The sequence below is a fragment of the Thamnophis sirtalis genome, unplaced genomic scaffold, assembly GCF_051295495.1.
Source record: "Thamnophis sirtalis isolate CommonGarterSnake01/CBP01778 unplaced genomic scaffold, rThaSir2_p1.2 scaffold_2, whole genome shotgun sequence".
NCBI classification, from domain to species: domain Eukaryota; kingdom Metazoa; phylum Chordata; class Lepidosauria; order Squamata; family Natricidae; genus Thamnophis; species Thamnophis sirtalis.
Window position 1 is genome coordinate 80786350 of NW_028261382.1, and position 14896 is coordinate 80801245.

Consider the following 14896-nt stretch of genomic DNA (forward strand, 5'->3'; position numbering starts at 1 on the left):
CAAGTTTACATCATATTCTTATGCATGCCAGTGCTGTGTGTGAGGTAATTTAAGATGGTTCTGACAAGTGTCGTCGGCATCTTCATATCCGGTCACATGGGCGGCAAGCCACTCCCATCCGGTCACATGGGCAACAAGCCACTCCCACAGAGGAAGCCACACCTACAGAGTAGGTTCAAACAATTTTTGAAACCCACCACTGGCTGCTGGGCACTGGGGGAGGGGCAAAAAAGGCCCGTTTTTTGCTCATTTGTGCCCTCCCCAACCCCCAGGAGCTGTCTGAAAGCCTTCATAAGGCTATGCATGGCCATTTTGGTGAAAGAGGTGGGGCTTCGGGAGGCAAAAAATGCTGTATTCGATGTATAAGACACACCCAGATTTTCAGCCTCTTTTTTGAGGAAAAAAAGGTGCCTCTTATACTCTGAAAAATATGGTAAGTGTTTAAAAATAAGCCTAAGGTGTGAGACAGTCTCAGAACATATATTTACTTCTGCTGCTCATCGCCAGGTTCTTTTATTAGTCCCAGGCAAAAATATTTCCCCACAATCCCACCCTTCTTGGAATTGCCAGTTAAATAGCACCGAGAACACTTGTATTCTCTCTGTCTTGTATTGTTTAAGCTTTATTATTTTTATAATAAAGCTTCGTTAGGTGTAGCTGTTTTTAAGATGAAGGTTCTTTTCTTTCTTCCCCCCATTCTCCCCCCCTCCCACTCCTCTCTATGCAAGAAAGTAGTTGAAGAGGACATGATGCAGTCTAAATAATTAGATAAGCGTTTTTGTCTCTGGAGGTTTTACAGCGCTTATAAACCCTTATCTGTGGTCCTCAGCTTAATGTGTGTTTCTGCAGAGTGCAGTCACTGAATTATGGCATGCTGCGGCCTTCCTTTCTTTTATTTATCATCAGCTGCTCTGTTGCATGAATTAAAAAAGAAGCTGGCAAGTGGGTTAAGTTAAATAAAGGGAGGAGGGTTAAAAATCAAACGATAATAATAGAGTTACGTGTGATGCCTTGAAAAAAAGATTTCCCATTGAATCCAAACTGGGCCACAGTCAGTGGTGGGTTTCAAAAATTGTTCGAACCTACTCTGTGGGTGTGGCCTACTCTGTGGGTGTGGCCTCTGCCCATGTGACCGGATGGGAGTGGCTTGCCGCCCATGTGACCGGATATGAAGATGCCGACGACACTTGTCAGAACCACCTTAAATTACCTCACACACAGCACTGGCATGCATAAGAATATGATGTAAACGTGTTTTTTAAAAGGCATCTTTGGTTTGCGTTAAAACAACTTCAACACACGCAATGTTCTGATTGCACCACAAACGCAGTAGTCATCCTTACCTTTCACAGAGGCACTGAGTTTTATAAATCTGAGCATGATAGTGTAGAATAATCATATCCAAGGACCAGTGGTGGGTTTCAAAAAATTTTGGAACCTCTTCTGTAGGTGTGGCCTGCTTTCCGGGTCCACTGGTGGAACCTCTTCTAACCGGTTCGGTAGATTTGACAAACCGGTTCTACCGAATAGGTGCGAACTGGTAGGACCCCACCTCTGGCCACAGTTGATACTCAGATTGTGTTGGGAATATGTTGGGGCATGGCCAGCTTGAGGTCACTTCTGTTGGGTGCACCTGTGGTGGCCCAAGCACTCTGCCAGTGAAAACAGGCTCCCGAGCTCTGTTTTCACTGGCAGAAGCACCGTGAGCCGGTCCTTTGCTGCTTCCCGTGGGCCAGATCTAAGTACCCCGCAGGCTGGATCCGGCCCCTGGGCTTTGAGTTTGACACCCCTGACATAGTGGCTTCACTGCCTCTTTTTTTCAATAGGAGTCCGGCAGCCTTCCTACTGAGAATGAATTACACATTTTCCCACACATCTTTTGTTCATATCTTCATTGACACTAGAACAATACCCCAAAGTTCCCATTTCCCCTCCTTCCCCCCCCCCCCCAGGGTTCTTAACTAGCAGTGCCTTGGCCAAAGTCCCACCAAGGGCTGCATGAGAAAATATCATTCTTGAATCTGCATCAGCGTTGAATAAGGCACTTTCCAACGCTTATTTGTTTGCCTGCGTGTTGATTAACCAAATATTATTTATGCATTGCTGCCATCATATTGATTCCTGGTGGATAGCAAATCTCACGTCCATTTAAATAATGGCCCCACCCTACAACCTGACTTTGCTCTCCAGTTCTTCTTTCAAACTAAGCCAAGAGGGAAGGTGGGTTGCTTTCAAGTCTGGCAATAATTGTCCTGTTGATCCTGTCTTGATTAACAGGCACTGTGGTGTATGGCGAGCCCATTGCAGCAAGCTTAGGTACCGACGGATCTCATTACTGGAGTAAAAACTGGGCCAAAGCAGCTGCTTTTGTCACTGCTCCACCACTGAGTCCTGACCCGACTACTCCGGACTTCCTCAATTCTCTGCTGTCCTGGTGAGTTGAGTTGGAGATGGTGACGATCCTTATATGAGTTGACTCTGATCTCAAAAGACGGAAAATGTCAGTGTATGAGAGAATTCATGAACTGGAATAGGGATTAGTAACAAGGTCAGCCAATGGGAGCTGAAACAGTTTGGAGCCCGGGTGTGGCTTAGCTCTTTAGCTCTGAGTCTGTGCTGAGCTCACGAGTGGTCTGCTGCTCTGAATTGGAAACATTGGAAAACCTGCTTTTGGTATTGTATATTTACTTCATGTGATATTGTATATAAAGAGAAGTTAATGAATCCTGCTGAATCAGTTACCTGTGTGTGCTTTCTGGGTGTGATTGCTGCAACAAACTCTTGACAGAAAATGTGTGGCACAGCAGAAGAAAAAAATTCTGTGTCCCATGCAGATGGCTTGGGTTTGGCACCAAGTTGACCATGGCTGTTGTGTTAAAAGGCTGTCTTCACGCATTCTCTTCCTCTCCAATTTATTCATCCCCTCTGCATTTGTTTGGGATATTTGAGACGTAGGCTGCGAATGTGCCCCACTTTCTATCAAGGAAAGTCTTAAACTATGCACATATATCCTCTTGGCACCACTGATTGAACCTGGGAAGCTTTTCAAAATGTATGGCTCAAAATTCCAGTCCTTCCTCCCAAGCTAAGATTTAATACCACGGCTGGTAATAAAAGAGGTGATTTATAGAGATGAATAATTTGTAGTCCTGGGCAAAGTTGGTTACATGCAGTGAGCAATTGTGCAGTTTGTTTGCTTTTGCTGTCATTCTGTCATTCTGTCGTTGATGAATAGAGCAACTCTTGTCTTCTGCTTCCAGTGGAGATCTCCAGGTTACTGGCAGTGGCCACTGTACTTTCAATACTGCCCAGAAAGCTGTTGGGAAGGACAATTTCACTTTGATCCCGCAAGGAACCAATGGAACTGAGGAACGGATGTCCATCATCTGGGATAAAGCCGTGGTGGGTTGTTTTGGATTGGATTGGGATCAAGCCTACCAATGCTAAACATGTCAACCATCTGTAACCAAGTCCCTTGCAGTCACAGGTTGGCAGAGGTTTTCCCGTGCCAACTTAGTTGATGAACATTGATACAGAGGGCATGAACCCATTGGCATCTAGGTAATAAACTTGGACGTTCAGATCAGGATGAAAACATTTAGAGATTCTCCCTTCGATAGGATACTATCATTTGAAACCCCATTGTGATTAACATTCATCTAGCTCTGTAGCTGTAGTGATATGTGGGAATGGGAGACAGGAGGAAGAGCTGCAGCCTAGACAGTCGTCATGCAAAAGGGATCTTGGCCCCTGGAAAGAAAAGGGGCGTGAGAAGCGTTTCAGAAGGGATTCTTCCTAGCTTTCTGGAAAGCAGAATTAAGTCCAGTCTTTCTCCGCTTAGGGGACTTGGTTTGCTTAGAACAAATTTGTAGCTGGGCAATAGCGTTCAAATGCAAATAGCAATAGCAATAGCAGTTAGACTTATATACCGCTTCATAGGGCTTTCAGCCCTCTCTAAGCGGTTTACAGAGTCAGCATATTGCCCCCAACAACAATCTGGGTCCTCATTTTATCCACCTCGGAAGGATGGAAGGCTGAGTCAATCCTGAGCCGGTGAGATTTCAACAGCCGAACTGCCAAACTAGCAGTCAGCTGAAGTAGCCTGCAATACTGCACTCTAACCACTGCACCAAAGAGTCAGCCGTAGCTCAACAAAATAATTCCTTTTGCAGGCAACTTAAAAACCCTCCTTCTCTCTCTCAGAACAGTATGGGCATGGATGATCGCAAGCTGTTTCTTTGATGACCCTGTTAGGTCCCCCTCGCCCCACCCCTCTACTGCTGATGTTGTTTTTCCACTGTGACCGTTCTTTCCTTTGATTCAGGTTACTGGCAAGATGGACGAGAACCAGTTTGTTGCTGTCACTAGTACCACAGCAGCCAAGATCTTGAACCTGTATCCACGGAAGGGGCGCATTGCAGTGGGATCTGATGCTGACCTGGTGATCTGGGATCCTGACAACGTCAAGACGATCTCAGCCAAGACGCACAGCATAGTAAGTTTGCAGATTAAAAACAGTATACTGGTGGAAATGCTGAACTGCAGTGGGAAGACCTAGAGGCTGACACGCCATTAATCACATCATTATAGCCTTGATGCTGTAGGGCAGGGGTCTCCAACCTTGGCAACTTTAAGACTTGTGGACTTCAATTCCCAGAATTCCCTGCTGTAGGGCACGCAAGTTCAACTTGGGGTAGACTTCTGCATGATGGCATGTCATGAATCATATGCGTCTGTCGCCTGGAGATGGTGGCATAATTGTTGCATTTATATTTCTGAAAATGTTAATATTCTGGGTAGGGGCGCTCAAACAACAAAGCATTGTTAGAGTTGTGTTGGACAACACACAAACCAGCATACAGAGACACTGCAGTTTAAATAGGCTTTTATTTTCGTGGAAATAGAGATATCAGAGTCCATCAAACAGTCCAAATCATACACGGATAAGACAGTCAGTCATCAATGTCTTTCAGTTAAGGGATAATCCAAATAACATAGTCCAGTATCATATAATCAGTTCAGTACTCAAAGTTTGCTAACAGTTGCAAAACTTACAATAGCTCATGGCACTCAGATCAGATCAGCCCAGTATCTAACGAACAGTGAGCTAACAGTCACTCTGGCTCCCTCTTATGGCCGATTGAGGAAAACAGCAACCAATCACATTTTACAGTATGATTTAAAGAAACAGGTACAACATTGTTACATGATTTATATATTGCCAACCCAACCGTTAGGTTTATATTCCTAACACCCTCCCTTTTAGATTTGTGCATTCATCTTTAATAAATCCAAAGGTCTCTTTGTAAACATAATTGCATTGTATTTATCAATTTAGTAGAATACTAATTCAGATTTAAAAATAATTTTTGAGATTTGGTTTAGTGATTCTACTGTTTATTTCAACCCCTGGTAGAACTGGAGCAGGGCATTCTCCGAAGAGCAGCAATAGAAGCGGAGACACAGTCCCAAAAGAAATGTTGTAATTGACCTTTTAGACAATTTGATAGGAGCATTTTTTGCTTCTTTGGCCTTGAGGGGAAAAAAGAGAAAGGCAAACGAACAAGTGCTTTGTTGTCTTATTTATATCTCCTCGAGCTGCTGGCGAAAAGCCCAGGGAATTTTTAGAAATCACATTTTCTGTATGTTTCTACTTATGAATCTTCTTCCCCCACACCCCCTATTACAAAGACACAGTTATTTCCGCTAGGCAAGGATTTGGGGCGAAGGCAGTGTTGATCATCTCTCTAAAATCTCTCCCTTCACAAGGAGATTCCATCATGCAGTTGAATAGCTTTGGGTGATTAATGTTTGGTTGCAAAACCTGAAAGAATGCAAAGTTGAAATGTATTTGAATACACGTATATTGAACGCATTAAGAATGCAAAGTATATTGAAATCTAAAGGTGTTTTCGGTGGTAAGGCTAAAGAGCAGATGCTGGGTTTCAAACTGGCTTCCAGAAATACCTTAGTTAGCTTAGAAGGATACTTTTTAAAAAAAATTCACCCAAAGTAATAAACTGGCAATCTTAATCTGGGGGAAAAGTTTTTACTTGCCATAGCCATTTTTTCTTTGAAGTTTGCTTTCCCAAAACAAATTCAAGTTGTTATAGAGATACAAAAATCAGCCTTGTTCAAACTTCCTTAGAAAGAAATCTGGTCAATTATTTTTCTGGAACCTGTTTGCTGGCCTGAGACTTGGGGGTTGACAAATGTAACCTAAGGGCTCAGTGGCTAAGATGCTGAGCTTGCCTATCAGAAAGATTGGCTGTTCGAATCCCTAGGGCCACATAACAGAGTGAGCTCCCGTTACTTGTCCCAGCTTCTGCCAACCTAGCAGTTTAAAAGCATGCAAAAAATGCAAGTAGAAAAATAGGAACCACCTTTGGTGGGAAGGTAACAGCGGCCACATAACCACGAAGACGTGGTTCTTATTTTTTTTACTTGCATTTTTTATGTGCTTTCGAATTGCTAGCTTGGCAGAAGCTGGGATAAGTAATGGGAGTTCACCTCATTACACAGCACTAGGGATTCGAACTGCTGACCTTCTGGTCAACAAGCTCAGCGTGTTAGCCACTGAGCTACCACGTCTCTTAGAGACCACCTAGGACACCACATATCAAGGAAGTGTTCCAGTGGTGGGATTCAGCCAGTTCGCACCACTTCGGGAGAACTGGTTGTTAACTTTCTGAGCAGTTTGGCAAACTGGTTGTTGGAAGAAATAATTAGGGCAGAGAACCGGTTGTTAAATTACTTGAATCTCACCACTGAAGTGTTCATGTAATTCCAGAGATGTAATTTCAAGGACGGATTATTTTGGATAGTAGCACCTCAATTTTCCTTGAGGCCAAATACTCACCAACTTCTTATGTCTTCCAGAATGTGGAATATAACATCTTCGAAGGCATGGAGTGTCGTGGGTCTCCGTTAGTGGTCATCAGCCAAGGAAAAATTGTGCTGGAGGATGGTAATCTCCATGTAACTGAAGGGTCTGGCCGATACATTCCTAGGAAACCTTTCCCTGACTTCGTTTACAAACGTATCAAAGCAAGAAGCAGGGTAAGTAACTTGAATCATCACCATCTTTATGGATCTGGTCTTGCAAATTATAAAATAAATACAAAATGGGCCTGTTAAAAGCTAGGCACATCTTGAAGATTAGCAGTTTGCTTTGTTGGAAACTACCGGATCTTTTTGATCACGTGGTTGGAAATGTATGGAAATACAGCCAAGAATTATGAGTTCATGCTCATCTCAAACTTTCAATCTTCAGGCTGGCTGAGTTTCTTGAGAAAATATGGATTAATATCTCAAAATATGCAGCCTGCTTCTCTGAACCACTGTAGGCCTATTTAATGAGGTAGGCTAGAGTGATGCAGTTCTTGATATAAGTTCTTGATTTAAAAAAAAAGGATTTTCTTTCTTGCAATCCAGGTCTGCACTTAATTTTCCGTGTATTCTTTCGATGCTTCTAATTTGAAATTGTTAGCAAATGTGCTTCGTACAAAGTCCCACAATTGCCCTGGTGCACACCCTATGAGAATACCTGAAGTTTTCTTAAATTTCATTGGAGCATCTTAAGTCTGTCTCCTTGGGGCAAATGTCCCCACAGATCAACATTTTGCATGAAGGCCTGATAAGCTTTTGATGTTCTTCCACCAGCTGTTGGTGGTCTCACAAGCACATGGTTTTACGACAGCAGAAGACTTTGAGGTAGCCTGCCATCATCTGCTGAAGGTGTTATGTTAGCTATATTAAGGAGATCATAAGTAGAAATACTTAAAAAACCAGGGGATGGGTGGAATTAAAGGTTGCATGATAGCGTGGGCCAAAAACTTTGGTTACAACATAGATCTAGTGGATTGGGAAAGAATTTGGAACACAAATTATAAACTAACATGATCAGCAGCACTTAAAGAAAATATATACAAAATGTTTTATCGTTGGCATTTATCACCAACAAGATTAGCTAAAATGTACCCAAACATGAACCCAACCTGCTGGAATTGTAAAAAAGTACAAGGGACTTATCACATATGGTGGACCTGCCCAGAAACACAAAAACGTTGGACAAAAATTTGGAAATGGGTGCAAGAAATTACAGGAGAACAGATAAAATACAAACCCGAAATCTTTCTACTGGGAATAATCAAAGGGAAATATACAAAGAAAATTAAGTGCATATTAACACATCTGCTAACCACAGCTAGAATAGCATTTGCCCAATGCTGGAAACAAAATAATACCTCCTCGGACGAATTAGTGATAAAAAAAACTTTGGATTGTGCAGAGATGGACAAATTAACACTGAAATTAAAAGATAAAGAAGAGTCGGAATATTATGAGATTTGGAACAATTGGTACAAATGGCTGCAAAACAAGAATAAAATTAATGAAGCCAAAAAACTCTATATAAATATATATAGAACTGTGTATAAAGGTATGCAAATATAGAAGCTAAATATTATATACATGTACAGGTATGATGACACAACAATGTTGATGTAATGACTGTAAGGTGTTGTAGAAGGGAAAAAATAATAAAAAATCTGCTAAAAAAAAAGACCTGTGGACTTCAACTGAGAAGCTAGGAAGATGTAAAGGATCCAAGTGAAAGCAACTGGATTATGTATTCCTATATTGCCAAATATTTCTCACAACTTTTCTTTCTTCCTCTCTGCCTCAACATCACTTTTTCCCTCAAGCTGGCTGAATTGAGGGGTGTCCCACGCGGTTTGTACGACGGCCCTGTTTGCGAAGTTTCGGTGACACCAAAAACGGTCACGCCAGCTTCCTCAGCCAAGACTTCCCCAGCGAAACAGCAGGCTCCACCTGTGAGGAATTTGCACCAGTCTGGATTTAGCTTGTCGGGTACATATTTTTACGAGTCTTTGCTTTATTTGACTGGCATTGTGGGAGGGAAGAAGATTCAGGGAGAAGGGGGAGGATGTAAGGGAACTCTGCTTACTAGCTTAGAGGCCTCTGCTTACTATCTCTGGTTCAGTGTTGTAGGAGTAAATACAGATAGTAGGACTCAATGTAGCTAGTTTATCATCCCCTGGATGGGTCAGCAACTCTGGAGTCTCATGTGGTTCTTTCATCCCTCTGCTGTGGCTTCCTGTCGCTGGTCGGCTCCACAATTATTAGGTCTTTTGGTTAGGATAGGTAGAGGAAAAAGTCTCACTAGGAGGAGACTCTGGTGGGGGAACTGGACTTCAGGTCGGCTCCAGAATTGAACGGGGGGCTTCCGGTTAGGACATTTGTGGCTCTTTGAGTGTTTAAGGTTGCCAACCCTGCTCTGGGACATGTTTTGGGTTGCTTGAATGGAGATCTCAGTGAGATACTTCAGCATCTCCAAACTGCAGTTTCCCGAATTACGGACTGAAATGAGCATTGTTCAGAATAATGGAACAACATTAAGCTATACAGGTGGTCCTCGACCTATAACAACTTAACAGTTGAGCCCAAATGTTCCATTGCTAAACAAGACAATTGTTAAATGAGTTTTGCGGTCTTACAGACCTATGACCACAATTGAACCCAAAATTTCTGTTGCTAAGTCAAGCATTTAATTGAGCTTGGCCCCATTTTGCAATCTTCCATGCAGCTGTTGTTAAGTGAATCACTGGAGTTGTTAGGTTAGTAAAATGGTTGTTGAGTGAACCTGGCAACCCCATGGACTTTTGCTTGCCAGAAGTTTCGCAAAAAGGGATCCCATGACCCCGGCACATTGCAAACGTCATAAATAGGAGCCATTTGCCAAGCATCTGAATTTCGATCACGTGACCGTGAGGACTGCTTTAACAATCACTTTTTTTCAGGGAGTGGTTGTAAGTCAAGGAACAGGGTGGATTTGATTTACCGTATTTTTCGGAGTATAAAGATGCACCTTTTTCCCTCAAAAAAGAGGCTGAAAATCTGGATGCGTCTTATATACTGGATACAGCATTTTTTGCCTACCGAAACCCTGCCCCCTTCAAAATGGCCGTGCAAGCCTTTAGGAGGCTTATAGAGTGCTCCTGGGGGTTGGGGAGGGCAGAAATGAGTGAAAATGGGCTGTTTTTTGTTCAATTTTGTCCCCTTCCCAGCCTCCTAAAGGCTATGCATGCCCTTCTTTTTGAAAAAAAAAAAAAACGGGACCGTTTTCACGAAAAGTGCTGTTTTGGGGAAGTTTGCAGAGTGCAAAAACTTTTTTTTTTAAATTTGCCTCTTCAAAACCTTGGTGCATCTTATACTCCAAAAGTCCGTTAAATCACAATTTAAATTATGATTTAAATCACTAGTAAAATGGCTTGATTTAAATATACTTGATTTAAATAATAATTTTAAAAGAACAACTGTTTATCTCTGTCCCTCAGCGGCTCCTCCTCTGACCCGCTGTCGACTCACCAACAATCCCAATATTGTGGGAATATACAGCCTCATGCTACATAACTGAGCTCCATTTCATGCTGAATAAACTAAGTTATTAATGTATCTTAAACAGAAAACTAACTTTGGGTAGATTTTGACTCCAAAAGCATTTTATTAAAATAAATATAGTTTTAAAAAATCGGATTCAAATGTTTACAAAATCCAAATTTTTAAATACATATATTTTAAAATCATCAATTTTTATCCACCTTGTCAAGGACTTACCTGTATGGTTTAGTTCACAAAGGAAGATAAATGAACCGAGCAGCCATCGCAGTACAGATTCTATCGCCAGTGGAATAATTTTTCAAGACTTTTAATGAGGTTATATCACCCTTGTCTAAGATAGTAGAAGGCAGTGCAAATCTAAATGCCTTGGAAACGTAAACTATTAATGGGGATGTATGTTATTTTTGGGTCTGATTCCGTAGTGGGTTCTGGATCCAGCGGCATCCACATGGATGCACGCATGCGCCTTAGCGCCTCCATGAGCCTCCATGACGCTCCAGCTGCTCAGCGGAGCATCATGCAGGTGTTGTATGCACCGTGCGCGGAAGCGCGAAGACCGGTAAGGAGCTCGGACAGGCGGGTGGGCCCTCCGGAGCATTATACCGGAATGGTATCTGGTGCTCCAGGCTGGCTCCGTTAACACCCGTACTGGGGCGTACCACCTTCAACCCACCACTGGTCTGATTTTAAAAAGTGCAGGATAAGAAGAAATGAGTTAGGATTCCCCTGGCCCATGCCATGCAGACCAAGCTTGTATGGGATCTTCCCACTTCACTCATCCAGGACAGCAGGCGTCCCCAATCCCTGGTCTGTGGCCCATTCAGAACCAAGCTGCGCAAGTGGCGGGTGAGGATGCAAGGCTTCATGTATGGCATTAGGTTCTGTTTGCGAAACCGTACCCTCCCTCTCTGCCACTACTGCCACCGCTGCAGAACAAGAAAAGTTGGCGACCGCTGGAGTACAGAGCAAGTCCAGATGAAATTACCCTATAGGTCAGGGGTCTCCAACCAGGGCAACTTTTAGCCTTTTTAACCAAAGGCTGGAATTCTGGGAGTTGAAGTCGGCCAGGCTAAAAGTTGCCATGGTTGGAGAGTCCTGCTATATATAAGTAGTCCTTGAGTTATGACCCCAATTGAGCCCAAAATTCATGTTGCCAGGTGAAACATTTGTTAGAAGAGTTTCTCCCATTTTGCGACTTTTCTTGCCACAGTTGTCAAGTGAATCACCACCCTTCTTAAATTAGTAACATGGTGGTTAAGTGAATCTGGCTTCCCCCATTGATTTTGCTTGTCAGAAGGTCACTAAAAGGGGATCACGTGACACACACACACCCCGGGACTCTATAACCGTCATAACGGTGAATCAGTTGTCAAGCATGCGAATGATAAATCAGATGATCATGGGGATGCTGCAATGGTGGTAAGTAGTGTGAGAAAGAGTCCTCGGTCACCTTGTTCAGTGCCGTTCAAACGGTCACTAAGTGAACTGTTGTAAGTCAAGGACTATACCCGTATTGATCAGTCCGATTCACCTGATTGCAGTCAGCCGGTCAACGCTTTAGACGTACTTTGAAATCACAATTGAGTTGCTCCTGTTATACATATATGTCTTCTACATCTTCAGTTTCTCACTATGTTTCTCTCTCTCCCTTTCCAACTTGTAGGTGCACAAATCGACGATAATATCCCACGGCGTACTACTCAGCGCATAGTTGCACCCCCTGGTGGCCGCGCCAACATCACCAGCTTGGGTTAAAAGACGACACTGGGGGAGCCAAAGTCCACTTAAGAGATGGTGGGAGAGGGTGGGGGCACTTGGAAAGACCTTTTTTAAAATTCTTTTAGAGCCTGTGATGGTTACTGCGGAGAAGCAGTGGATGAGGCCATAGTCTCTCTCTCTCTCTCGCTCTCTCTCTTTATCTCTCCCTCCCCTCCCTCCTTTTCCTTTTATTGTTAACTATTTCCCACCCCGTCTCTTCACAAAACCTGCTCACTTCTCCTTTCTTCCACACTTGGGAACAGATACTCCCCTCCCACCCACCCCTTTTCTGCTTTTAAAAGAGATAAAAACATTGACGTGTAGAACTTGTAGTTGACGTGACCATGAACATCATCATTTCTTTGCTTTGCCTCTCTTATTTTTTTAAAATTTTCTTATAAAAGGAAGGATAAAGTGAATTTCCCGTGAGCTGCCTCTTACCCCCCCCCCCAATCTATTAAGGATGTGTTTTCACTGCCGCGAAAGAGAAATAAAGGGTTTAAACTGGACATTTGCAAAACTGGATTCGCCAAGCATGTGACTTAGAACGTGGGGGTAACCATCTGAGATCCAAACCCATGAAATGGCCTCCTTTCCACTAATTAGAGGGAGGAGGATTTTATGCTGCTAAGTCAAGGTGTCATTGTGAAGTGGAGAATGTGCCCCATCTTATTTTGATATTTAATATCTTTATCCCGCTCTTGAAGCAATTGAAGGATTCTTCTTTTTCTTCTCTCTCTCTCTCTCTATGTGTGTGTATGTATACACATATGATTAAGACTTGTTCCTGCCTGTTGCATTGTTTGTGATGCCTTATTTTAGGATGGAGAGAATCTTTCCATTTTCCTATTTTCTTTTGAATTTTAGGGCCTCCCTACCTCCACCATATTCTGGTCATTTCTTGCATCAACCCAACCTTGATTTTTGCCATCCAAATTTTTAAGGGGTTCTTTTGAGTTTTGGAATCAACTGTATACCTTCTAAAAGACATCCTCCACTGCACTTTCCCTAAAATTACCTGATTCTCTATAGAGGGGACCCTCCCTTGTTTAAACTCTTCAGTCTCTGTTGGAAGTAGGTTCTTAGAAAATCCAAGCCACAGACTCTGAGGGATTGAGAGCTCAGAGAAGGGAACTGGCCAGGGAGCATCTTCTAAATTACTTCTTGCACTTAAAAATGTGTATTGTATTGAAAAAAAGAAGGCATCAATCCATTCTTGGCCACTATCCCAAAATAAGTAGGCCAGGAGCGGAATGTAATTGTCACTGTGGCTTGCTTCTTCTATTCTAACAACACATGAGTTGTTTCATAGCTGGGAATCTTAAGTCTACTACAGTATTGCCCTTCATGAGCTCAATCTTCATCTTTCTACTCATAGTAATATTACTATTGCTAAAGTGCCCAGAGAGTGTTGTGAAGTGCTTTGGCGAAGGACGTAAGCCTAAATGTCATTGCTAGTGTAGTCTTAAGAGAGTTGGGTCTTGACCGAGTGAAAACTGAGCTATGGGAGAGACATGTAGGACTGATTCCCAGGATGCCTTGGTGCAAGAAAAAGAGAATGGATGGAACCCGGGAAATAGGAATCCTTGCCGTTCTTTGATCAAGATGTATCAGGATTCGCTTTGGAGTTAGGGTTGTGCAACCTGTTTTATGGAACAGCGGTTCTGTACTTGAAGGTTTGAGGGAGCCCGGTGCCTGAATCAAACCATGCACCCTTTGGTCCACGCTTGGAATGAAACAGGGCAGTTCTGATTTGCGTACAGAGCAAATTGTAGTTTGGCCTGGACACAAGCAGTGTGGGTGGCCTGCAGGGGAAAAAAAAGCGAAGGACTTGGCCAGCTCAAGGCAGTAAAGGAAGGATGACAGCGGACATAATGAGGAAGCTGATGCAATGCTCCTTGCTAGACATGGGTGGCAGCTGAGGTGAGAGACTGACGTTTCTGGGAAGGTTTTGGGTTGAACCAGTGGAATATCCTACTTGGAACTGCTGAGGAGAGAGAATAGGTGCCATTCATCAGCTACAATCAGTTTTTGCTTTGGCCAAAACCCAGAATCACTAAAGCATTGAGCTTTTAGGTTTTCCTGACTTGGAGTGGTTCTAAAACCCTGCATTGTTTGGGGTTGAAAATAAAATGCTTCTACTTTGGGCACCCTGGCACTTGGCACCGACTCCAAACTGCAGTGTCCAGTCACTGCTCTTCAAATCCCTCGTGCTAACCGATGGCAGTGTATTCCTAACAAGCCAATGACACTGCCAAGGTCTCCCGAATCATCCTCCTTTTAATAATTTGTGCAAAGGTCTGAATGTGGGTGGATTAGAAGTGCTCATCTAGGTGCACAGAGGCCTCTTAATATTTATTATTGGTCCAATGAAGTGGATGCTCCTTTTGCCTAGTTCCGAAACCACGATAGAATCCAAATGTGCGTATTGTATAACTTGTGAGTTTCACCTGTATGTAGCCCGTACAGGAACTAACACAATTCACAGTACTTACCTGATCTGAATATATAGAAATATGACGCCCTGAGTCTCTTGAGAGGGCGGCATACAAACCCAATGAATGAACGAATGACTGCTTTCCATTAAACCTTCTAGGAGGTTAACATGCAAAGACTTTAGAATCTCCCTTTTCTTTCCCATCCTTGTTGGGTTGGTTGAGTCATTATTTGGTCACATCCTTCCTTTATTGTTTACTTCTTCCTCTTTTAAGTAGCA

At 43.0% G+C, this 14896-nt stretch overlaps 1 protein-coding gene across 2 annotated transcripts in view; it reads left to right on the plus strand.

Moving 5' to 3' along the window:
• DPYSL2 (dihydropyrimidinase like 2) overlaps positions 1 to 13893 on the plus strand; it is a 95349-nt gene extending 81456 nt beyond the window's left edge. For both annotated transcript variants that reach the window (XM_087706207.1, XM_087706209.1), the window contains exons 9-14: positions 2278 to 2434; positions 3261 to 3402; positions 4325 to 4495; positions 6880 to 7059; positions 8706 to 8871; positions 12086 to 13893. In XM_087706207.1, the coding sequence (XP_087562333.1) occupies positions 2278 to 2434; positions 3261 to 3402; positions 4325 to 4495; positions 6880 to 7059; positions 8706 to 8871; positions 12086 to 12177 (908 nt within the window). In that variant the 3' untranslated portion in view covers positions 12178 to 13893. The remainder of the gene's footprint in view (positions 1 to 2277; positions 2435 to 3260; positions 3403 to 4324; positions 4496 to 6879; positions 7060 to 8705; positions 8872 to 12085) is intronic.
• Positions 13894 to 14896: the final 1003 nt, after the last annotated feature.